This window comes from Lates calcarifer, linkage group LG11, assembly GCF_001640805.2.
Source record: "Lates calcarifer isolate ASB-BC8 linkage group LG11, TLL_Latcal_v3, whole genome shotgun sequence".
NCBI lineage: Eukaryota > Metazoa > Chordata > Actinopteri > Centropomidae > Lates > Lates calcarifer.
In genome coordinates this window covers 11,194,732-11,221,901 of record NC_066843.1, presented here as the reverse complement: position 1 = coordinate 11,221,901, position 27,170 = coordinate 11,194,732, and the positions used below count along the sequence as shown (strand labels likewise).

The 27,170-nt window shown below is 40.6% G+C and overlaps 1 protein-coding gene across 1 annotated transcript in view; it reads right to left on the bottom strand.

Annotated features, from left to right (window-relative positions):
• cep112 (centrosomal protein 112) overlaps window positions 1-27,170 on the bottom strand; it is a 94,454-nt gene that overhangs the window by 51,071 nt on the left and 16,213 nt on the right. Inside the window, 11 exon segments of the mRNA XM_018670857.2 lie at window positions 707-842; window positions 11,438-11,517; window positions 12,670-12,729; window positions 12,838-12,903; window positions 12,905-12,931; window positions 13,048-13,177; window positions 13,429-13,582; window positions 18,221-18,365; window positions 18,938-19,056; window positions 19,508-19,607; window positions 22,769-22,855. Of these exon segments, the coding sequence (XP_018526373.1) occupies window positions 707-842; window positions 11,438-11,517; window positions 12,670-12,729; window positions 12,838-12,903; window positions 12,905-12,931; window positions 13,048-13,177; window positions 13,429-13,582; window positions 18,221-18,365; window positions 18,938-19,056; window positions 19,508-19,607; window positions 22,769-22,855 (1,104 nt within the window).

Here is a 27,170-nt window from a genome sequence, read left to right as displayed (position 1 = left end):
GACCCATTCTCCATCGAAACCTGACCAGCCCACGTCACGCCCACTGAAAGGAAAGCAAGGTCAATATGTGATAGCGGAGGAATGAATGCACCTGCTTAATGAGCAGGATTATAAATCATTTCATTCATTTTATATGGCTAAGTGAGTGAAAAATGGCCTAAGGATGATTATGTTCTTGGCTCTTGCGTATGGATTTTTCAGTATAGGGGCAGTTAAAAGGTGCTGGAGAAGGACCTGTGATAGGATGTGGGATGGCCTAATGGTGCAGATCATTAGACGGCAGGGGTGAGGGACAGGGAGGGAGCGCGACAGAGAGAGAAAGACATACAGAAGAATTCAAGCACAGCCAGTGTGGCGCCCTATTGCATCTGTGGTCAGGCTGTGTCTCTGCAACTACAAAATATGTGTGTGTGTGTGTGTGTGTATGGGTATGTGTGTGTGTCTGCATTGTCTTGGTTACTGCCTGTAGCTTGCTCCTTTTGTGGTAAAGCAAACATGAAGGGGGGTTAGGGTAAAAGTGTGTATGTGTGTCTATGCATCTATATTTGGCACAACGGAACACAAAATATGCAGCAGACTTAAGTGCAGTATGTGAACAATGGATATACAGAATGTACACATAATGCTTAGTGTTAACCAGCTTGCATTGTGCATTCATTGTGTGGTGCTTTTTATGCCCATACGTGTGTGTTTGTGTGTATCAGACCTGGAGTTTCATGTCAGCATAAGCCTTCTCAGAGCTGAGCTCCACCTGTTTCTTGAACTGCTCCAGTGCCATATCTGCCTGCTGGATCTGCTGCCTCTGGCTCTCCCTGGCTCTGTCCAACTGGCTCTCCATCTCCCTTCAAACCAAACATACACACACACACACACACACACACACACACACACACACACACACACACAGAAATTAATATATGTAGCCATAGAAATGCAGTTGCAGGCCAGAAATCTAGAAATACTTTGTTAAAAAAGTAAGTAAGTAAACTTTATTTCTGTAGAACTTTTCAAAATAGCAGTAAAGCGATTTCAAGAAGGAAGAAAAGTAAGAGAGGAAATAGAAGATGGATGTAGAAATGTGGCAGCCGCCTGTTCTTTCTGCACACCGAATGAGGCTTGGTTATTAATCTTAGTGCTATCTCTTGATATCAACCAGTAAAATGTACTGCACACAACAAAAAGACAATCTCTTCAAATGCTGAATGATGTCTTTGCATATTTTATATGACCATTTATTATTTTTGTTTTATTATATAGTGTAGCGAATGTAGGAAAGTCTTTTTTAGCATAAAGTTCTACAGTATCTATCAACTCACTTCACACACTATCAACTTTATATGTGTGTGTGTGTGTGAGTCTTCCATGCAGGTATGCTGCTGCTGCTATTGCTGGCAAATGTCAGGTCACAGAGTTGCAAGAGGAGCGGATTGACAGGCATACTGAGAGGGACAGCCTCACACTGAGAGCTGTCAGAGCCCAGCCAGGAGGCCCAGCCACAACATCATACGCAGCAATACCGAGCACCTGTCAAGCCCAACCCACAGAGTGTGTGTGTGTGTGTGTGTGTGTGTGTGTGTAGTGGTGGTGGTGGTGGGGGACGAGTGTGTGTTGGGCGGGGGGTTGGTGGATGGATGAAGGGTAGAAAAAGTGACAGAGCTAGAGGTGAAGGCACAGAGTATGAAGGGGATATTTTTGCAAACCACCTGAGAATTTACATGTCATAATGTATAGCCAGACTAATCATGTAGTAACGTATGAAAATCAGTCACGAAAATAAGCAAAACGTTTAAAATGAAATTAAGGAAAGAGAAAAAAGACTGAACACGAGGAGGTTCAACTGGGTCATTATTTAACACAATGATTTTAAGCTGATGATAATAAATGTCTGATAGATTATACCACAGAGTAGCCTATTATGATGCCCTTTTAAGCTCATAATTGTGACCAGCAAACTCTGCGGTCACGCTTAATAACACACATGATTTGTTTCAGACTTGGACACAGACTTGACAATGAACAGTCATGTCAGCATGTGCTCACAATTGAAATGTTTTATTTTTATCATGTGTTTGTCATATGATACTCGTATTGGATTTGGAGCTGTGGAAGTTACTGTACATCATTAAGTGATGTCTTACTTACTACTTATATACGTACTTCATACTTTAAATTCGCACCTCATCACATAGACAATTACTTAAGTCTTTTAACATGTAATACACTTTTAACATAGAGGACCCTAAAAACTAAGTATGGTAACTTACTGTATTTTAATCAAATTTGCAGTCATACTGCACTCCTTTATTAGTTTTTTAATATGTGTTCTTGTATGTAGTTGAGATAAATAAGCAACATAGACAATTGTAAGTTCTCTCCAAGAGTAGAAAATTAATTCATTTATCACCTAAAGCAAATTTTAATAACCCAAATACAATGCATGTCTTGTGATAAATACTAGAAAATGATTTAAAATACCTCACTGAGAGCAACTAGATAACTTAAAAGAACTGCAGTTGTTAGATGAAATATGCATGTTTTTAGACCAAGTCTAAACAAAACAGGCTGTTTTATATAATACTCAATCACATAATTGTGCAAAAATCCCTAAAAATAAGATGAACTTTGGCACTCCTGTCCCTGCTGTACATGATAATAATATTAGGAGTACACCTCACTGAAAACAGGAGTGCATGTACCGAGAAAATTTTCACAAAAGTTCGTATCGAATGTGCAACTGTTCAACTCCGAACTCCAACACAACATGCAGCGATTTTTCTAGGCAGCACAGACACAACTGCCATGTAGCTTCACATTCACTACAGCAGCTGCTGAAACCTTCCAAGACCCTTCTCTCCTGCTTAATGAACAAAGATGACAATGCTGGGGAGAGAAAATGACTGGCTGTGGATGTTTTTTTTTTTTTTTTTTTTTTTTTTACAGTGTGTGGTGCGTATGTGTGACTATGTGTGTCAGTGTGCTTTTCTCCTGCTCCCTTGTAAATAATACTCTTAGCAGTGTATGGATAATTATTCCCTGTGGACAGACAGGCAGGAGGACGAATGAATTTTTGGCCAGTGGCTGAGACTTTAAACCAATTATTGGTACAACTACTGCTAAATTACAGCAGAACGAGTGGTGGTTGGGAGGGAGGACTAAGACCCTGTTCTCCACACATTTATCTGAGTTTCACAAAGCAGGAGGACTGTCAAGTGTGTGTGAGCTGGTGTATGTGGCACGTAGCACTACGAATGTGAAATTGTGTGCGCACATACATCTAAAGTGACACACGTCTTGTAGAAAACAGAGAAAATTACAGTCATTGCCTGCACCACACACATACGTTCACAAAGTTCACACTGCTGTTAAATGATTAATCACTTCCCACAGTTAAAGCAACAACTTTAAGTGTTTATAAGGAGAGAACACTGAATGAAAACACAGAAACAGAGAAAGACAGAGGAGATAAAAACAGCAAAAGGAGGCAATAAAAAAAGCAAAGAACAGAAGCTGAGGATTGAAAAAGGAATGTGCAAGCTTTCTCTCCTCTTTATGGTGTTCTGTCTCTTTGTAATTTTGGTCTCTCTCATGTCGGACATCAAACGACAAAGAAATTGTTTTTTTTTTTCTCTCTCTCCCAATTTTGTGTACTCTGTAATTATTAATCAGTCTGGTTGCATGACTGCCTTCCGGGCTCAGACAGACACAAAGGATATGTGGAGAGGCTAAGATGGAAAAAAAGACAGAAAGCGGAAAGAGAAGGGAAGATGGAAAAGAGGATGTCACAGAAATAGCAAGTTTTTTAAACTTCCAAAGGCAGAGCAGGAATGAATTGGGTGAGTGTCTTGCTTGAGAGACGACTGAACGCACGCATGTGTGTGTGTGCGGGGTGTACGCACGTGAGGGTATACAGGCCTTTGTTCGTGAGCCAGAGTCCCGAACTCTGTGTGTGACTGACAACTCTACTCAAGGAATGCACTATGACTAAGTTGGAGTTGGCTGCTAGGCCTATACCTCTGAGGATACACAGAAAAATTCACTGCAGCAAACTTCAAGCATGTGACAGATTGAAACATATTATGCTCTTAAACTGAGGAGAGCAGGTAAACACATGGCACCTTCAGTGATTCCGGGGAAAATAACTATGTGTGTGTGTGTGTCTGAATGTGTGTGGTCACTAGAGCGGGAGACAGCGTGTCACCATCAATAACAGAGTGATGAGGGTGAGATGAGAGGACAGAGAAAAAGAGTCAGGGAGGCCTGGCAGGGAGAAACAGAGAGGGAAAGGAAGGAGAGGGGTGCCAGCACCAGGGCGGCCGGTTGGCTTTAAATGGATCTCTGGTCAGAAAAGTGGAAGGAGAGGAGGCTCAAATTAAAGATGTGCCTTCTCTAAAGAGGAAGTCCTCTCATCCCTCAATCCTAAACGGTTGTTTAAAGGGGAGGAAGAGAGGGAGGCAGAGGAGAGAGGAGTGTTTGTGCTAGAGAGGGTGAAGGAGCTTCCGCCATCCAGCCGCCTGGCAGACAGGAGGGGTGCAGGGATGCCGGCGTTTTCCGGACTACCCTGACCACACAATGCCACGTGCCGCCTGTGAGCGACTGTGCACCACATGCTGGATTATACAAAGACAAGGGACTTACTGTGTATGAGCATTCACATACTGTTAATACAAGAACACACATTAAAGTCAATGTGCACAGAGGAGACTCTAATTGCTTATGCAAATATTCTTTTCATGTAAGCAGAGTATTTAAGAATTGTATGGGCAGTGACGTGGGTGGAGCAGCGCATGGAAAAGACTGACAAACAGACTAGAATGCACGCTCACATGTGGATGCCTCTGGTCTCTAGTATAAAAAGACAGAGAGTGAGAGTGTGTGTGTGTGTGTGTGTATACACGTGGTGTGTGTGCGCAAGTGCATGCGAGCGCTCGCGCATCTGCGTCTGTGAGCTCATCCAAACGGAATGATAACGAATCCACAGACACATCAAAGGGGCCTGGAAAAAAGAGGGAGCACATAAAAAGAGAGAAAATGCAAAACTGAAATATTCAGTGCCCTCTGAAGAAAAAATAAAACAGGCTTGGTTTTCATCCGCATCCCCAGAGAAAGAGAAAGGGAGAGAGAGAGAAAAAAAAAGAGAGAGACAGAAACAGACACAGAATAAGAGACAGACCACAAATAAGTGAACACAAAAGAGAGACAGCACAAGGGCAAGAAAATATTAAAGACAGAGAGAGAAAGAGTTGAAAAGAGAGGGGTAGAAAACAGAATCATTGAACTTGATGGCTTTAAAACTGCCTACAAATGTGGTCTGTTTATAAACAGCATTTCACGTCAAGATGTGAAACAAAATGGCCACATACACATAAAGAATGAGGCTTCATTACTAGTATCCTTCACTGAATGCAGCATCAGTACACAACATCTGGCTACTTGCATGGAACAGCTTATATTGCTACTGGCTTCTTTAAAAATAAGTTAGCATGACACAGTTGTGGATTCTTAAATTGAACTTCACCTTTACAATCACATTCCTACCTGTGCTTTGTCGTAACTTTTTTAGTATCTATAGAAGCACCAAAGATTTATTTTCAATGGGAGTTCAAGTGCAGTGTTTGCCACAGATCAGTGGACACTGCAGAGGGAAAAGGGCTTGGTGCCTTGCTCAAACATTGGTGGACATGACAGATGACATTTGAATTAATCTTTACAAACTGTCTCTTTATGAAGCTCAGGCGCTCCCATCAACACTAAGGGGGAAATTGGTGACTTTCCCTTGTGCTAGTTCATCTTAAGTCAAAGCCAACTAAACACCCTAAGGAGAGAGAAGGATAAAGAGGAATCTGGTACAGACCAGGCTGACAGTACCACTATGTGGGTGGATAAACATGTGGGTGGGACAGAACAAAGAGACACACTACATGTCTCTCTCATACTTGAAGTGGCTCTGGAAATCAGTTAGTTTCACCTCAAATATTAAAGAGTTATTTAATATTTCTACAAACCAATTTGCTGTTTCAGTATAGTTTGGTGAAATATGACTGTCATCTATTCTCACAACTCACACTACAGCTCTACAGCTTCACACTACAGTGTTGAGGCAGCAATGTGGCTTATACTGAAGAGAAGAGAAGAGAAGAGAAGAGAAGAGAAGAGAAGAGAAGAGAAGAGAAGAGAAGAGAAGAGAAGAGATCTCAGTCATGACATGGTTTGAAACATGTTTTTTTCTGCCTTTGCTGTGCATTTAGATGCTATTTGGCTTCATGAATTATGCAGACTACAGCATAATATGCTAAACCAACTAGGCGCAAGTCCCTAAAGTAAACATACTGTATTTACATATCCCGAACATTATACAATGGGAAATGAAGCTGGAAGGTTTTTAATGAAACAGTAAAAGCCCTGCAGACAATGTATTCCGATTGAGTTGTTTCAGATCATGAACTGAGCCTGCTTTGGTATAAATTCATACTGTCAGAGAATATTTGTAAGTAAGTTAGCTTACTGTGAAAATGTCAAATTTAGTTATGTGTGACAATTGTGGAGGCGCGGCAAGATATTTAACATCATTAAAGCGAGATATGAAAATGTCAAAATATCAATCAGGGACAAATATTAAGTGATGCGAGATACTGCAATGATCAGATATGACAAATTATATCTGAATAACTAAATGCCAGGATCACTATTAATTTTTTTTTCAAGGCAGAAACTCATTATCTGCTTCATTATCTATCCATTTAATTCAATATTTGACAAGACAATAAAAAAACTGGCTAGACTTACTCTACAGTATTAGACATTACTGCAATGATACAAGCTGATAAGCTTCACACTACACTCTTACTGAGTTTTAACCTCAAACTAAAACAAATGGCTTTTCTTGTAGATTTATAAAACAGAGAAATATAAAATATCTAAACAGCTTTTCGGGTTGATGATGATTGTAAGATTATCTGCAATCATGTGAGACTGTAACTGTCCTTAAACTAAGAGAACCTTGGCTATAGGACCCAGTTAAAAAGCTCCTTAAAATTTGTCTTTTGTCAGGTCTGTGGTATTGAACTGGTGCTTAACCCATCTCCATCCTCTCCTTTCAGTGCAGCTGCCATGGGAGTAAATATTGAGCCCTGGTGAAGCTTTTCAATATTCAGGATCCATACCTCCACCTGCTCCTGCACCTCAACACTAACTGGGCTTTTGTGTAGCCTCTGCCCAGCTACCTCTGGTCCCTCTCTGGACCACCACCCCTGCTTCCCTCCATCCTCCTGTCATGGGAGAGGAATGCTGAGGAAGATAAGACCACTTCAAAGACACTCACAGATGTAGGGTGTGCATGTCTACACACACATGAAGTAACATGAAAGAACATATTGGCTGCATCCTTACACCTTTAAGAGTAGAGGGGTTCTATCTCAGGATAGCATGTGGGCATGCATGCACAAACACTAAGAAAGAGAAAAACAATGAAAAACACACACACAGTTAATAATCTGCCAGAAATCACTGTTTGTACCTCTGTGGGTCTCAAAAACAAGACCTAACATGATGGTGTGATGTGAGCAAAGCATGATGTGTACTCAAAAGACTGTGAAAAAATAGGAGCAAAGCAAGAAACTCTAAATTAAGGATGAACAGGATTACTGACAGAGCTGGAGTTGGTGTAAATTCTACAAACCATGACACATCCCATCCATGACAGCGTGAGTGTGTGCTGCACTGGTTTGGACAGGCGCTCACACAGCCGGTGTGTAGCCACTCATAAAGGCAAGCACGCTTTTCCTCCAGCTGCCTACAGTAGTTGCTGCTTCTGCCACTTCCAGACTGTAAACGATCAAACTGGAGAAGGAGTTACTGCTGAGACAGTCAGACTTTCTACAACTCCGCGCCACACCTTAGCAGGCACATGGTTTTGATAAAGCCAGTTGGGTGCCAAATGGGAAGAAGGAGGAATGGAGCAGTATGGAGGACAGCGTGAAAAAAAAAAAAGAAAAGAAAAAGACAACCTCTTCAGGGAGAGAAAAATATCGCAATTTAGAAATAGACCGGCTGTTTTTCTCTTTCCCTACTTTAACCATTCAGGTGGTTTTCTGATGTTTTTAAATTGTGATTTGGAGGTCATTGTTGCAAAAGCAGGCAAGCTGTTACCCAGATGAGCTCCCTCTATCTCTCTCTCCCCCTCTGTGGTGCATCTCTCCATCTCTATGCTAATGCCCTGTAATGATCTGAGGCATGATGGGATGAAAGAAGAGGAGAGAAACTTGTTCTCTGCACAGCTCTGTAGTGCTTTCTGTTGTTGTTGCTATAGTAACACAGACCTGGAACTGAAATTGATGCTGCAATGCTTATTTGCATGGCAGGACAGGGTTATTTATACTGGAAAGAAAGAGTGGGTGTAAACCACGGAAAGAAAGGGGCGTGGATAACAGTTACAATAACCAGAAGTGCCTACACATTTGTCATCAGTTGTTGTTTTACTCTAACACAGAAGAAATACCATGTATACATACATGTATATAAATATATATATATATACACACATATATGTATATATGTAAATTGTTATTAATAGGTCTATGTTGTTAAACTTTTAACAGTACATTGTATGCGTCAACATGCACACACAATCCACATATCAGAGCAAAGTGCACATGCCACACAGTATCTGGCACATGGAAGGCATGTTGAGCAGTTCTACTTGTTTAATTTTATCATCCATCCTACCATCTTCACTCAGACACACACACACACACACACCCCTGCGTGCGGTCTTGCTTTGACTTTGAAGTTCTCCTGGATCGCCTTTAAAGGCCGTCAGTGTTGCCACGGCAGCAGGCAGGTAGCAGACATCAGACTGCTTAGTGTGTGTGTGTGAGCATGTGTGCGAGTGTGTGTGTATGAAGCCTGAGTACTTAATTAGCTGAGAGCCCGATGGGCCACTTGCCGTTTCTCAGTGTTTAACACTAATCGAGGGAACGAATGGCTCGTTACTGATACTAACAACAGGGATAATTTATGCGCAAATGGATCTGTCTGCTGTGTTTAAGCTTGTCCTCTGTTGCTGGGCTGACAATGACGAGCACAAACAATAAGCAGGCACAACCGTCACCGTCCCTTTGCGATCTTTACGCTGAATACTAAACGCCACATAACTGCAAAATGTGTTTCCATGTTGTTTCATATTGATGGAAACACAAAGGAACAGTTAAAGTAACCATGTTCTACAACTTAATACAAATTCTTCCTCACAATAAAAGATTTATCCTTGTTTTCAGAGGCCACTTAAGACACAAAGTGCCTTGGGCAATTGATGAAGACACAAAAAAAGCAAATACAGCCATGCTCAACCCAATTCTTTTCAATCCACTGCGTCTGGGTTACTATTATACAGTGACAAACAGTTGAAAACCTCTCAAGGGGGGTGATGGCACTGTGACTAGTTTTGGGCTGTGGATGGCTGGAAGCTGAGATGAGGCTGTAGAATGGGCTGAGCCAGTGCTGTGTTTAATTGTGCAGAACACACTCTAGATTCACCAGGGAAAATGTAATCTGCTTGTGACCAAGTAATGCGGTTCTGTATGGGATTAACTACTCAGTGGAATGTACCGACTGGCTGACTGGTTGGTTGGCTGATTGGTCCGGACTCTGCACAAGTCTAGGCCGTCATCAGAGTGTATTTGCATAGTTCTGGAGGGAAGAGAGTGATTGTGCTAAAGGGTGAGAGTATTAATAATTATCCAAAGTGCGAAAGATTCTCAAGTCTGACAAACAGGCAGAAGAGGCATAATTATTACCATCTGTATTATTATATAGGATTATTAATTTCTTTGTTAATAATTGTATTTTCCTGTATAATATTCCTGTAATAATCCAACTGGGGCTTAAGAAGTATTTAGCAGCATTAAACAGCTCTTTTTCACAGCTTTCATTTTGACATGTTAAAGCTGGAGAAGTAAAGTCGTCTCTGGCCACCTGACGTATCACACTCATTTTATCTCTGGTTGGATCTCCACCAGCTCTTGAGCGAAATATCTCACTCTTTAGCTCCACTCTTTTCACCAATCGTTTGGCACTGAGCAGGCAGATCTTTTGCAGAAAAGGGGCTGATGAGAGCTGGTGAAACTGAACTGAAACAGAAACGTTGTGAGCCAAAAACCAAAACAAAGTGCTTAAAAGGTTCATCGTTGAGAGCAATCCATTTCACATTACACAGTCATTTGACAAACTGTTTGTGTAAAATATTGATTGGTGCAGCTTTAACATATTTTAATTCATGATTATTTGTGTTTTTTGTATGAGATATTTAAACTGTATGACTTTTTAAAATGATATCTTACATGAAGAGTAATATAATGTCTGTCAAAGACTAGTAATGTTTTTCTTATATGACTCCCAGTTCATTATTGTAGGGACGGTTTGATTCATACAGTGGGATAAGTTTGGTAGTTTTCTTCAAGACAACACAAATGCCTATTACATGTGAAGCTCTGATCTGTAAGACTTCTCATCACAGTTTCCAGGCTCTCAACTCTAACAGTGCTACTCAGAGTTATAAAAAAAGATCAAAGAGTGTGTGCAAGGGTTGGCTTGTTAAAGCCAAACTCCACCTTAAATCAGAATTCATACACACTGCTCTTATGATCAAAGACTGAGTCAGTAGACATAAACAACTCCCTAATACAGTTTGAAGCCACCAAGTCAAGGCTAAAATGTGTGATACTAATAATTGAAAAATAAATATCATGCTTCACTAACATTATATATGTTGGAAATTTCATGACCAAAGGGGGCAATTTCAGTACAAACACTAATAAAGCAGAAAATCGGTCCACATACCTGTCAAATAACCCCAGGCACTACCACTGTGTTTGTGTTATGATGATATTATTGGATTATGATAGGATTTGTGCAGTATTGCTTTTCAACACAAACATACACACATCGTGCCTAAAAGTCTCCCTGACCGTCTCCCAGTCTTTTCATTGGTCCAGCTTGCTATCTATGTCATGCACACATCTGTTAAACAGGGACGTAGCAGGACCACGCACACAGACACAACACTCAGATTTTACAGAAACAGACTTTGTTTTGAGCTCATTAATTTGATTATTGTGTAATTTGGACAGTATTGAACTTTGGACAGTGTATCCAAAATGCAGTGGTCAACTGTGGGCTGCATCTGTCCCATCGAAAAGACAGGATAAAGGTTTATCCATCAGAAAGTTGAAAGAAAGCATCTTATTTGTTTAGAAAAAAAAATCCAAAGTTAATAAACGTACAGCTATACAAATACAGTCTAAAGCAGTGTTCTAAAATACAGTACATTTGGGTATTAAACTAAAGAAATATGTTCTTCTTCGACAATTTCTCAAACTTTCACTTTAACACTTGAATTCATGCAATAGATGCAACACTTTTGGCTTAGCCTTTCTTACTGTACCTGAGTGCATCTTCTAGTTTTGCAATCTTCCTCTTAGCCTCTGATTTCTCTTTCTCTGCCTCACTGTGGATTGCTAAAATCTGAGAGAGGGACAGTAAAAGAAGGAGAGAGAGAGGGAGGGAGGTGTAAGTGAGTGCAACAGCAGACACCATCAAACACCACTCAACAAAACTATCCTGCCTGTAACCTTGTGCATCTGGTCTCGTCTCTTCTCTCTATCACCCCATCAAAAGTACCATCTGAGCCTATCTGCCTGCACAGAGGGCCTCTCACTCTGGATCTATGGCAGCCATATGGGCGCTTCTTATGTCCAGATACCGTAGTCTGGCCTCCTTCACGTGTCTCATTTAGCACTCCCGAGGAGTGGAAAGACGGAATCTTTTCAGAGGAAGCAAAAAGGAAAATGAACAACTGACTTCATCTCATGTCACCTTGTAGAAAGAAGCAGGGGAAAAAAAGGGAAAAGTGGGGAAAGATACAGGTTGATTACAAGGACAGAATAAAACAGACCACGTTTGAGGAAAACACAAAGACATCAAAACTGAAAGTTCTTTGAGAAAAATTTAATTTAAATTCTCCCTGACCCTCAAATAATGTGCACAGAGGCCTGTTAAGTTCTTGCAGGTGTATCAGCCAGAGGGGCCCATCTATGGGTATGCCAGCCTGCCACCAACACACACATTGTAACTGTGGCACTTTGAAGATGACCCAGGTGCAGTACGGTCTTTAAATCTGATCTTCACCTAAGAAATCTGGCCTGGTCTGGTCCAGCTCCGATCATTAACAATGGTCTCTGTACTCTGTGGTTTATGACTGCACTGTGGCTTTGAAGAGGGTCTCTCAAAAGTCAAGAACTGGGTGCAATTAAGTGTAGGTCTGGCTACAATGACAGTGCATGCTTCAGATGGAAAAATGTCCCTTTTAAACATCTTTTGTGACTCTACAACTTTAATTGGATTATAACTCCCATTCTCAACTTTCTTCACTTGATAACTCTTATACTAAATTATAAAATTTCATCCTCATTTCTTTGTCTTACCTGTTAATCACGGCACTGATTTTATGAGACCAGACATAAAATCTAAAAGTAAGGGGAACTGAAAGGAACATGTGACTCCAGGCTTTGATCTCTACTTGACTGTAATCACTTTGTCCAGGGCTGTTTTAATGCAATGACAGAAGCTATGGAGCTCAGTGGATCAGTTTTCCTGAAGGAGCAAGTTACACACTACCTTTTTCTCATAGTTGATCTGCAGTTCATCTTTTTCTTGCTGAAACTTTATCTCTTGATCCTGAGAAGAAGAAGAAGGAGTGAAATGATATTGAATGAGTGATAATGTTACACACTGCGCACACGCATGCACATAAAATGGCCCACACCTCCGCCACCCAAAGCATACCCTGATTTGTTGGTGTCTTCGATGTTCACTGTCCTGTAGCTGCTGTTTGAGCTGAGCTACACCTTTTCTCCAAGTCTTCTATTAGCTCAGAGGCCTGCATGAGGGGAAAGGAGAGGAAATTGGTAAAGGTTTTTGTTTTTTGCATCAGCCAGCAGTAAATGTAGCAGGTATGTAGGGAGAGCCGTGTGGAGATTTTTTGGTAATTTGGACCTTAGCAGCAGACAGAGCGTGTTCCTGGTGTAAGTGGCTCATGTCAGTCTCGTGTTTGGCTTGGAGCCTCTGCACTGTCTGCTCGTACTGCTCACTCTGCTGCTCCTTCTCCTTCTGCAGAATCATGGTCCTGTGGACAGTTAAGAGCTTGAGTCAGACTGTGTCATAGGTTGGTTAACACACACTCACCTGTTCCTGTTCCAACTTCATAGTTAGATAATTAGATGAGAAACATTTTATTTTATTTAAGCAGCCTTGTTAAAATAAAGAGCATTTTAAACACAGGTATGAAAACTTGGCATAGACTTAGCATTATTTAGCTTTGCAAATTTGCAAATACTTTTATCACTCTCTATTTCACATGTCAAAAAAGCCCCAGACCGTCTGCTGGCCTCCTGAAGTTCAGCGCTGATGGATGCAATGTGGATCTCCAACTGGGCCTTCTCCTGTGTCACCTTCTGGCGCAGCGCGTTGCCCTTTTCCACCTCCACTGACTGCTGTTTCACCCGTAGCTCCAGCTCACGCACCGTTTGCTTCCTTGATCACACAGATACACAGAAAGCAATAAACCATACAGCTTGAACCACTGAGGGCAGCAGCCTGAAAATGTCATTGGTCAGAGGACTGCAGGCTGCCATAGAGAGGTCAGATACAGAAATCTGGTTGCTAATATGGAAGAATGTGGCTAATAATGTAGCCCCCTGATTTTTGTCTGTATATACTATGCAGTATAATAATCATTCTAAACAGAAGTCAAAGATTTTTACTTTTAAATTACTGATACTTACTGCTTAAGTTATATTTTGTACCAATAATCGCATCTAAACAGGGGATGACTTAAAATAAACCATTCTGTGCTGATATTCTTCAAAAATCTGCAAATCATCAAAAACTAAAAATATCCTCTCCTATACAAACGGTACCAAAGGTCAAACCAGCAGAGACCTTTTCACTCCTACACAGGAGAAGCAAGATCAAGTGAAAATATTTCTGTCTGTACTGTTCTTTTCATCATGGCAGCACAGGCTAAGGGGTATTTTTCCTGTTGGGAAACTTTTTCCTGTTTAGTAACCTTTGGATCAGCTTTTTTTTTTCTTTTTAACATGTCTTCATCTCAAGTAGTTGTGTTAGAAAAGCAGGTTTCACTTTATGGTAGAAAATGATTGAGGTTTAAGATTTAAGATATTTTTGTGCCTTTATTTGTTGTTGAGAATAGGAAGATGATAGGAGATTGGGGGAGAGAGAGATAGGTAATGACATGACATGTAGGACCCTAGCTGGACTCAAACCGAGGACTATACAGTACGTAGTTGGCAATATGCAAAAAACTCCACCATGTATTTTAAACTTACCAACGTATGTTCCAAAAAGCTGAATTCATTGATTATATATGTTAAATGCGCTACATGTAAGTTTTTGCTGTTGCTACGTACCCAATGTTAACATTAACAGCTTTCAGCCATCATTGTGCTTACAAGACAAGAAGTTAGAATACACCCTTAGGGCAGTACTGCTTCTTCATTCTCACTGAGGGCTGACTGGATGCCACAGTGATTCACTATCGCAAAGCAGTGTTACAAGATAGGATGGGGAGAAGTGGTTAGCATGCTAAGTTCAGTGGGAGAAAAGTGATAGAAACAGAGGCAAAGTAAGAGTTAGCCGTTGGCTATGTAGCAATTGCAAAAATGTACATATAGCTTTAAGGCTGAAATAACTCCATTGTACATTGATATATTTCACCACTGCCAAACTTAGGGGGAAGGTATTTTACAGTGGTTACTGTTACTTTAACCAAATGTCAAAAGTCCAGTCAGGTTTCTGTTTTTCAATAAAGGAAATGATCAAAGTCCAAGTGCAGCAGACAGCTTCTTCTGGCACTGTGTTGATGAAATGTCCCCTCTCTGCATACTGTCCCCCTGTATGTGCATGTGCGTCTTTGTGTGTGTACGTGTGCATATGACAACATGGAATGCAGTGTGGGCCGGCTGATAAAGGTGATGATGGGGCGCTGATTAAAGATGGAGCGTGCTAGTAGATCTAGATGCTGACAGAATCTGGTGATGACAGAAGGTGGAATGATGGGAAAGGAGGGAGCAGTGTGTTTGAAAAAGTATGAGAGCACCACCCGGCAAGACTGGTAAGAGAAGCTTTTTTTTTTCCGTCTTTGTGTTAGCATTGTAGAGTGCTAAGGAAAGGAACAAGGGGTCTGTGTTGTGCTAGAACGCGTGCTGACACTTAGTTTTCTGGCAGGAGATGAGAAGAAGCACCTCTCCATACTGAAGCTAGGCCGGGTACACCTGGACACATTCAGTGGGAGCAAATTATGTTCCCTAATTAGGTATTTTGGAAGGAGAATTACTAGGTGTGAAGTGCAGACTACATACGCCACATTATGAGCTCTGTTCCTCTTCAAAGATTTAGAAGTGATAGTCTTTGAAGATGAAAAAAAAAGTAATCTGTAGCAAAAAATTCACGCAGAGTGAATGATGACCTTTTACAGTTTAAGTGTCAGAACTAAGGCCAGCAACTGGAGGACAGGCTGCATCACTCATCTCCTGAGGCTTGTCAGGCTGTGTATGCATGCCTGCTGAGTTTCAAACACTAGTGTCAGAGGAAGAGCAGTAAATGGAGGGAAAAAGTCTGGCATGAGCCACAAGAAATGGAGACAGAATAGACAGCAGACTTGAGGAAAAGATGCACCATTAAGTTAGTTTAACCCTGATTTTCCATGACCACTACTGGGGGTGTGGATATTGTTTTCTATAGCTGAAAACACAAGACATTACAGTATGATTATATATTTGTATAGGATATTGCAGACTTAAAGAGTTATTAACTATTCTGGTGCTATTATCACAGTTATGTGACAAACTCCTTGGAACAAAAGATAACACGATACTAGCTAAACAATCGGCTAAATACCAGCAGTACAAATGAAAGAGATATTGTTACAAGTGGATCTCTAACCACTAAACAATATTAATAACATCTCCATCATCAGTCATTTGGATATGGACATGCATGAACTGCAGTCAAGACGTTTAGCTGGTGCAATACCAGGGCAAATACCGGCTTGTCTTTCTTTTCAAACACCTACTCAGTCATTCTATCTGTTCTGCCCTTTGCATAAGTAACGTCCAAAAATAACAACATCTGACATATCTGTAAGCACCTTGTGTGATCTTTGATCTGCGTTGGATAGAAATCCAACCAGGTAGCGATGGGAAGATGAACATTCTTCATTTCACTGTTATTAAACCAGATCCAGTGTGCTGTGTTTGAATGAGCATGAATCATCAATCTGGGTTTGTCTTGGCTTGCATGCTTTACATGTGAACTGGGCGAACTTTTCACATTGCGTCCTGGGTATGAACTTTTATCAGCATCAACATTTCCCCCCCTTGTAGTGAGTGGAGGAGTGGCAGAGGACTAAAACAGATGAGTATATACTGAAGTGTCAGTACAAACTGCATGCTCACAGTCACTAGGTCAAAACTGTGTAGGCCTGAATATCCTACAAACACAAAAAGTCTGCACACTGGATAAACTCAGGTCTTCTCGCTGATATCTTGAAATTTCTATAGTCCCACAAATAACAACAACAACAGAGAAAGACACGAGAACTTCAAGACCTTGAATCTAAAGGATTAAGCTTAGAGACAGCAACCACGCAACAAGAAAGCTGTAATAACTCACCTGAGATAAAGTCCACTTTGAACATCCTATCATAGGTGTGTGTGTAGGTCAGCTCAAACTCACAGCAGGACAGCAGCTAATTTAAGACGACAGAGGGCTCTTTTCATTCTCCGGGGCCTTGTCTGTCTTTAATTATTAAAAGAGGGGCCTTACCACCAGACCCGCACTGTCCAGTGTTTGATGCCTTTTAAATGTGGCCCTGCTGACAGATTAAGGCCAGGAGCAATATGTGTGTATATGACAGCCCATGAATGCTGATACTGATAACAATTCTATTTATGAAACAACTGGCCTCTGGTGTTGATGATCCCTGCTAACGAAATGTGTGCGATCCCACTTAAAACCAAAGTCCTTTCATATGACATCAAAGAAACAGAGAAAGAAAGAAAAAAGTGGCTCTGGGAGGTGCGTGTATGTATGTGTGCATTGACATCTTTGAACACAACCACTGCCATGAGTAAGATTTAATATACACTTGGATCAAAGGCCTTTATAAAGATGACAGATATAAGCTATGAGAGTCATTCTCGCCCAGAGGTTACAGGATGTCTCCCTTCATTTCAGCCATGAAGCAGTGTGGGTCACTGTTTTATAATTTGAGATATGACAGATGTAAACACTTAGAGGTAAACAAGGCAAGAGTTTTATGCAAAAATACAGCCATCTTGTCACCCAGAATCCTGTTTTTTTTCCAGAGAAAGTCTGGTGTGGGTTACAGAAAATAATCTGCCCACATGAAGTGTCTGAATACTTTAGGATGAATCTCTGAAAGCTGTGCTCTCTTTAGTATACAGTGAGGATCACAAACAGATTAAATAAACATGAGTATAACAAACCAAAGTCAAATCACACCACATGGAGTCTGAGGAAAGTTATTAAAATTAACTAGAATTACTGCCTCACAGTTGTATGTCTCAGTTTACATCCATATCTCTTCAGACTCATAAAATATGCAGTGAGGATCTTAATAAAATGACATAAATAAAACAAAGTAAGTGTATTTCAACTTAATTAGCATATGAATTCTTGAGTAATCCTTGACCTTTGACCATTAATCACCAAATTCAAGGATAAGGATGAATTTGAACAGTTATTTATTTATGATTTACATTAAACCATCTGGGAAGTTTAGAGGGCAATACGCCTTTGGTTTACGTGCTAACAACTGATGAGCAGCAGAAACATGACAAAGCGCACCAAGTAGACACTGCGTTTTTGTAAGAGGTCTTTAACAGTGCATTGTATTTTATAAACTCATCACATGTATTTTTATGTAAAATCTTAATCAGAGAAGAAGCTATCAATTGTAGCTGTCATATAAATATAGTGGAGAAAAAAAGAACAATATTTCTCTAAGGAAAATGGTGGGGTAGAAGGATAAAGCAGCATAAAATGGAAAAACTCAAGTGAAGTACAAGTTCCTCAAAAAATTTAAATACAGTACACACTTACTCACAAATGCCTGCTCTTGTACTCACAGTTGCTTGTGACCGAGCATTATACTCTGCCTCCATCTTAGCCAGTCTGACGTTGGTGTCCTCCAGCAGCTCCTGGATGTTCTCTGTGTGTTTCTTCTGCAATTCAAACTTCTCCTGCTCCATGTCTGTGACAGCAGCATGCAGCTGGAAGGGCAGAAGATAACTACAAATCAGTCACAGATCTTTTCCCTCCTTCATTTCCATGACCACTTTGCTACTTTAGTTTCAATTATCAGTTGTCCTTTCATAAAATCTATTTCTTCAGACATGTAACACGTTGCCTATTCAAGAGGAATAAACACAATTTATATGGCTCCATGATGATTTTTTTTATTACATCTGAGAAAAATTGTTCCACAAGGTTGTTCATCAAACACTAAGTGACCCTGAAGAGACGGGTGGAAATTTCATTAGGATCTTACTGAACCCCAACAGCTTCATAAGCTAAAGCTATCAGGAGTGAAAACACAATTTACCCAGGACAGAAGGCATTAATTTTTCAACACAAAAAAAAAAAAAAAAAAAAAAAAAAAAAAAATGCACACTAACTTAAGCACAGCATGAAAGAATAAGGATTTTTTTCTAACTCCGCAGCAGGGCTTGGCTGCTGCAAAGTCTGCTAGTCTCATGCTATCAAACAGTCTTCCTCTGGCTCAGGGCTGCTTACAGGGGGTTGGGCTGCCGAATATCCAAGCCCTTCAACTTTTTCCTCATACCTTCTTCTCCCACTCGTTTTTCAGGGAGTCCGTGCTCTGATCCGACATCTTCTTCAGCTCAGCAATCTGCTTCTCTTTGCTCTCGCAGATGACCTGGGACTCCCGCAGCACACTTTGAACTGTGGGAGCGCACACACACACGCACACAGTCAGGCCCTGCCTCGGGGTATGTGCACAGATGGACACACACACACACAGACAGACATATACTGATGCTCATTGTTGCGCTGTCGGTAAATCAATGTCAATAAAGATATTGCTTCTATCAAATGGCCAGTAGCGCTTCTCTTCGCCAAGTTTATCTGTTTCTCATCTAATGCTTTTTGAGACAGATGAAAGAGTAGAGAGGAGAGGAGAAGGAGAGGGAACAGGGAGGAGGAAATTAAGCATGAAGAAAAAGACACACATTATGTGATAAACTTTGGATTGAGCAGCACAGCTGGAGAATGTCACTCTACACTAGCACAGGCTCCTGTGGAATTGCATCTTTTTGGGCTTTTTACCCTGAGTGTTCAGAGACACTAGTATAAACATCCTCCCAGTTAACCCTGCAGTCTTGTGACCTCTCACCTTTCTTCTCCAGCTTACGGATCATCTCCTCCGATTCCTTCTGCTTGGCCCGGTACATGCCCTTCATCTCTTCAATCTCACCATTCTTTCGGTCCAGAATCTAAGGAGGGAGAGGGAGATTGTTTTTAAACACATACTGGCAAACTTTCAGCTGTTTTGTTTTACTACTGAGAAAGCGGCAATCTTGAATAAATTATGTTTTTTATTGATCTGTCTTTGTTAAAGCTTTTTACTTTCACCTATACCTGTCAAAGCAATCAACCATTAATGGACAATTGTTTTTAACCATTAGCACCAACGAGGCAGGAATGAAGTAGGCTAGTAGCAAGTAAACATGACTGTAAACAATGCAAACAATGGATTCACAATTTTGAGGAAAACGAAAACGTCTTTGTTCGGACTCAAGGATACTCAGTTTGTTTTGGTGAGACATATTGAAGGTAAACAGAACTTCCATTCTTGTTTGTGAGAAAACTTCATCGGACAGTTTTAAATTGAGTGTCAGGACTAACAACAACTAAATCTAAGTTATCAATGTTTTCTGTTGGTGTTATAGGTTTGTTTACACCAGTAATATTTGTGATCTAAAAAAAAAAAAAAAAACCTCAATTATGATCATCCGACAAACACAAAATGATGGTTTTTCTATCTTTAAAACTGACTCCTCAATTGGATAAGCTAGTTTATCTTGAATAAATTTGTTTTTTTATCATAATTTAAAGATTTGATATTTATATGGACATAGAAAATTATGTAGAATTCACTGTATGACCTGACAAGACTTCATCTTCGTCATGCATATCTAATCCTAAAGAGACTACGGGCTAACTGAGTGAAATGATGACTGAGTGAACCACCTGTGCTGAAATGTGATGAGGCAGCTGCATCTGTTTGCTGCTGCCATCTGTGTGTAATTAGTTAAATTAGACCATGGTGAGTTGGAGCTCCCGTATAAAAGGACAGTCTAGCACTCTCCATGTTGTGGAAGAAGCTGTCTTGGCTCACCTGCATAATGCGTATGTATATGTATATTACGCAATTGATCTAAAGGTGGGTCTACTGCCCAGCATTGCAGAAAGCAGATTTTCTACAAATTCACAAGGGTGGTTTTATCCCACTTAGTTTCTTGTAAAATGACTCTACAATCCAGGCTTTTAGCGCTGTACAGATAAGATTATGTGCAGACAACAGTCCTTGTGTTTCCTTATCTAATTCTACATTCACAGTAGAATTAACTTAAAAAGTTACTCTAAAGCTATTTTTGTAGCATAACTCATTATGGTATTGATATTTAACAAGACAGAACTGACTAGTCCAACAACAGATAATAACGATTTTCTGGTTGAAATGACAGAAAGTGAGAGTGGTTATTTTTCTGACGAGAACTGTCCCACAGTCCATAAGACTTTATCTCTCCAGCATTTTGTTCTACCCAAGTGCACTTAGTCGCCCAGCCCTGTGTGAACAGGATGGGTGAGATGAAAGGAGGATGGCGCAGCTGGAGCAAAGTTCACAGAACATTTAGGGAAACCCAATTTTTTTTTACCATTTCACCACCCCAGAGAGACTGTTGTCTTTTTAGGGGGGTCCACCAAGCGAGGCAATGACACAGTGCCAGGTCCAGGGAGAGTGCACTAGAAGGTGGGAAATGACAGCTTTTAGACTGCCCATTTTAGGCTTTTATAAGACTAATGCAGGGGGAACCAGTCTGGCTGTTCATAGCCAATACCATCAGTTAATAGAGTAAAGAGAACTGAACTGGAGAAGAAAACACACCTACAAAATCTGTAGTTACAACACGAGTATACTTTCTGTACACGCAGAAACACAACACAAAAGTAATTTAATCCCAAACAAACAACTACACAGACTAGCGATCCACGACCATTAGCATACAACACTCTGGCCTGTTCTCTCATTACCCTCTCTATTTCAAGCAGGGGGACAATGACCAGTGGCCTTTCAGCACTCTATACATTATTCATAAGAAGAATAATTAAAATAAAATCTTAGCTTGCCCACCTTCCATCAAGCTCGTTAGAGTGCACACCAGAATCACTCCCCTTTGAAGCCATTAGAGGGAATACTGGGTAAAATTCTGAGGAAATTAAATTGGACATAACTCGCAATCTGTGTGTAATTAAAGAGCGAAAGAGAGGGAGAGAGAGCTAGCTGTCATCCTGTCTCTTGTCAAACACAAAGAAGCCATGGGCATCTTAAAGTGGAAAGAAAATTGGAGCTTTTTTTTCTCTTTTATTAAAAGCTTCTGTGGCAGCAAAGGAGAGTCATACTGAGGACGTGACAGATCCCAGGTGCTTGATCTGCAGCCTGACTGATGGGCACCTAGTGTGAAACAAACCAGCTTTACTGCTATTTTCACCAGCTGACAAAGAGCTTTGAAGGGATGATTATTTGTGGGATGGGGCGATGAGAAGAGGAGAGGCACGTTCCCTTCCTTTTCATTAGCCACCAAATGGTATTAGGAGTGGATGATGGGCATCGTAATACAGGTTAACTAGTTTTCATGAGCACTTGAGTTAACAGACCTGCCTGCTCAGTCGCCCTAGAAGAAATCCTCAACTCATTTCAAACTCCTTTTATGTGTTATTTCTCAATATAAACCAGTAACTATAAAGACTAATTATCAGTTCTATGGTGCAAATTCTAGCCTAGTTTGGGTTCTTGAAATCATGGTTGCCTGATGAAGAGGCTGAAAAGCAAGTACAATTTCATGCCAAATGCAACCAAAGACAAACAGTAGTTGTCCAGAATGGGCTTCAGCCATGGTCAGACTACACCTTTCCCTGACATCTTTCTCCTAAAGCAAATGGTATGCAAAGTCATGGTAAAACTATGGCCAAATCAAAGGTGGATGTGCACCACAGACTATAAACTGCCAATGGATGCTGAGGTAGGCTATTTTAATTAATGTAGGAGGAGATCTTATTTGTTTCTGGGTATTTAAGATTGCAAGAGTATGATTTCATAGTAGTCATTTATATACTACAAAGCAACTATTCATGTTCATCCCTTTCCAATTATAACTGGCCAAATTCATTGACAGTGATCTGTAATGTTAGATATGTCAGTGATAGCAACTGCTATCATTACAAATTTTGAAACTGCTACCACGTAACAACAAACTCATAAACTCTACACACTACAGCCAGAAATTAAATACATTGCAGGAGGTGAAATATCCATCCACATTGGTAGCTGGTGTTGGCAGAGTATCCATCACCTTTCACTTAGGATTCTTACTTTCTCAACATCTGCATCATGTCTCTGCTGCATCTTCAGTTTCTCCTCCTGGTGCTTAGACTCCAGTATTTTGAGCTTCATCTCAATCTGGAAACACACACAGAAAAAAAACAAACAAATGTCATATGTGCAACACTGTGAACCACTTCTAACTCTCCAGTGATTTAGTTTTTGTTTCCATATAGGAAATGAAGTTGCTAAGCAAAAAACATCTGTTTGACAAATGAAGTAATACAGTAAAAGAAACAAATTCTGTTCTTGCAAGTTTAACACTGAGATCTGTGTCCTCACTTTTTTTAGAGGAATGCTTTTGAAAAAAACAACAACATTGTCATAAAGAATGACAGGGTAAGAGAGATAACATAAATCTAGATGAAAGCAGATACACTGTGTCCCGTCTTGCACATGAGCGCAGCTGATGATGAAATAACCACATTAACATTTAAAAACATTTATCCATGCACAGAGCTTCAAAAAATGTTGTGAGGCTGAGATGTACCCAACTGTGTGTGTGTTTGTGATAAAATCTTCAGTCAGTCTATAGTAAGAACAACAAAGTGAAAGCCTGTGTGTTTGTGTGTGTGTACTTGTGCATACACATAGCAGTTAAATGCGGAGAGAGAGGCTGTTTTCATTTCAACACAGTATTTTCAGAGGATCAAAAGTTCAGCGTTGTCGTGTGCATGTTGAAACAGATCTCCTTGAGCTACAGGACTTCCCGGTCTTAGTCAAATAAACCCCTAATGACCTATTCGTCAACTTCTGTAATTGACCACGAAAAGTACAATCTGTTTTTCATCATTTACTGTCTTCACTTGAATCATTAGTCGTTTGTGATTACTGGAAAATAATCATCACATCTCTGGCATCACAATATTATTAGCAAATATAGCCTGATATTATAAAGCGTTCCCTTTGTATGACTGCATTTGTCTGCAGAGAGACAATATTACTAAATGTAAGATTTAAAAATTGTTTCATAATTATTAGTTGAATAAGTCCTGTGAGTAACAGTCAGCTAAGAAGTTTGTTAGTGACTCTGGAAGTACAGTCTTGAATGAATTTATTTTATCTCTTACTTCACAATCATCTATTTTAAAAACCCTTTAAGATGTACTTCTCAGTACCACTCTATTTATTTTCCATTCTTCAGTTGTTTTCATCAAAAATCACATTTGCTTCTAAAAATAAAATGTTTTCCTCAGCTTTTTCCAGCTACCCTTTCTAGTTAGTTTGCTGCTTATTACACGCAAGATGTTTCCTCTCACAAACACACAACACATGGAGATACAAAGAGAACCTTTGACAGAGACGTGACTGGCCATTTTGCTTTGATGTCACCACTCATGTTTAGTCACTGTCTGTTCTGGTGTGCTAATCAACCCTGGAGCACGGTGACAATGTTCCTTCCTTTGAAAGTGTGGTTGTGTGTGTGAACATGTCAGTGGTTAACAATGTCCCGAGGCTAGCTCTTGTTTGTTCTAGTCATCAAAACAATTAAGTTGAAAATTCCCACGACTTTACTTGGCACAGCCAGACCACAGTAGACCTTCTCGTGGTAGAAATCAAAGGGACGGACTGTGATGATGGCCCAAATAAAAATAAGATCTAATTACAGTATGGTTAAAGTGTATAAATATTGATTTGATGCAATAAAGACATCAACAACATACTGGATGTTAGAGGAAAAAAAAAATGTGTATCCGTGTTTTGGGATTGAAAAAGTGGAATCTTTGAAGCCCAGAGATCTTGATTTGTTAAAGGCCCCATATTTCAATAAGAATATATATTTGTGGTTTTAAGTACCAAAACACCATCTCAATATAGTTTTCCATCTCTCACACTTCTCTCTGGAGCTCTAGCAAGAACAGGGCGTCTGTCTCTGAGCCTCTCTTCTGATTGCCTGAGTGTTCTCTGAATAACGCACGGCTAGGACAACCACAAGAAATGGACTATAGCTTACTGTAGCTTGGTAAAACTAACTGGTAAAGGAAAGAGAGGAAAATGTTGAGCAGTCAGCACTGAGATGATCCGAAGGCCCAGAAGGTCAAATTCAGACTAAAATGCTCTGGTATTTCAGGAAAAAAATGTGATATTACCATTGTTAGGAGGGCTGTGCAATGCTATATTAGCTTCCTGACATCTGATGGACTGACCAATTGGTGTTGTGTTATTAATAAAGGTAGAACAATAACAAAAAAGGTTTGGATGATGCGTCCAGGTGGGCCGTGCTGGGGGCATGGCTGAGGGCGGTGACTGTATAGTTATGAGATGACAGTCATGAAAGTCCTGACGGCTTGTTTAGAGGCACAGTTTATGAATACAGGCTGTGAGTATTTCTCCTGGACTGAGTGTTTTGACGCCTTCACAGTATTTATGCAGCACCTCGACTGCTTTATAATCAAAAAAAGACACAGAAATCTCACACTATGCAATATGGGACCTTTAACGTGTTTGTTAACTAAAACACATAAATTGCCTTCTAGATGTCTCTCCTCATTATTGCACTTGAGCTACATTTATACACTGTATCCTTGACAAAGCTCTGTTAAGTATTCTGTCTCTTTATTCTTTGTCTTTTTTCTTGATTTACTGCCATTTCTTGTGCAATTGAGGGGACCACAGGAGACCTGTCAGAGTAGAGAGTAAAAAGCAAAAGAAAGTATGAGAGAGATAGCGGCAGAGAGATGGCAGTGATTGAAAAGCAGAAGAGTAAGCGGAGACCTGATTCTGCCGGCACCCCCCCCCCCCCCCCCCCCCCCCCAAAAAAAAGCACATGTGGGGGTGTCATTTTCTCATCCTCTCTTCAAATGCTCTTTGGAGAAAGTTTGTCAAACTAGATCAGGGGCGTTTGAAACTTGTTTATAAAGGCGTCAGTGAAGAAAGGAGGAGGAGGAATGTCGTACACCTAAGGCTTCTGAGATGTCTTCAATCAGCCCGACTGGGTGGTACAGCTTTTTTCCCTCTTCTCTTCTTCAGAGTTGTACCGAGCGCTGTAAGATGCCATGTTTTTTGACACTTCGCTCTTGAAAGGATGAGAGAGAGGGAGGGAAGGAAGAAAGGAGGAGGAGGAGGGGTGGTGGGTGAGGGGGGTATGAGAGAGGGAATGTGAGGAGAAGGTGGAAACAGTTGCTTTTTCTGCTCTCAAAAACCGATGCGGGGTCAAGGCCTTTTTCCTCGGGGGGATGTGTTCACAAATCGTCTGCTAACTGTTTGGGCTCCACAAAGCAAGGTTGCGTTTGTGCATCTCCTTCGTCTTGCCTGAGATGTACAATGTCCTGGTGCGCCTTTCATCCTCAGTAAACACAGATGCTCTTGGATAGTTGGTATGGAACATTCTGCTATCTACTGAGGAGCAGCTAGATGCCATTTCCACAGTGTGACAAGAAGTTAATTTACTCTAGTCTGTCAGATAGTAAGGTTGGATAAAAACTTTGGCTAAAATTGAATCTCTGACGTTATTCTCATAGTTTCAGACAAGAGTAGTTCTAAACAGAGTAAGTAAACAGGTTATTACTTGAAACTGCTAATACGAACACATCAAACACATAAGAATAAAGTCAGAAGACAGAAATGCTTGAAATAGTAACTTTATCATTATGGAACAGTGCTGGTCCCTTGTGTCTCCCAGCCTGAAGCACCATCTTGAAAGCCAAACTACAGAACTGGTCCCCTTTAAACTACTAAGGCTCAGTAGCTTGCTCTTTTTTAGCTTTGAAAAGCGATCAGATAAGACAGGCTATGGCCCTCTAAATCACAGGCTGAGAGCTCAAGCCCCATCCCTAAGGATGCACACATTAGAGAGACTGCATCATTATGGCATCGGAAAGCAAAGGGATCTGATCCCCAGTGAGAGGCTTGTGACCATTAAGAGTGTGACTGCTTGGCACTAACAAATTCATCTACCATGCTGTGCCTGCTGCCAACAATCCCTCAGGTCAGGTACCAAGGGGGTAGTCAGAACTCACACACAAACTCTAAAAGAAAGATAGAGTGCTTTAATCAGTCTGTCAGTATCTTCTGCAATCACATGACTCGGGCCTATGGCTAAGACTGACTCATCAGTCTCCATGTAATTGAATTTTCAAAATAAGACCCAGCCCTTGTAATGCTGAGCACTGCTAGGGTGCGCTAAAGGAATAGCAAGACTTTGACTTTTTCTGCAACATTTCTGCAACTCACCCATGAGCAAACACACTGTATGAGCTAAGTGAGTCAAGGCGATGGCAGTGTGTGGTGAAGTTTCTCAGCTGCCACTCATTGTTCCATTGGAAAAGAGCAGTCAGCATTCTTATCAACGCAGTTGGTAGCTTAGTGTTAGGATGAGCCTGGTGTGAAAGCTGAGATGTTCGTTAAGCCGCCGCCAGCTTAATGACATGTGGCATGTATAACGCTTTAAACC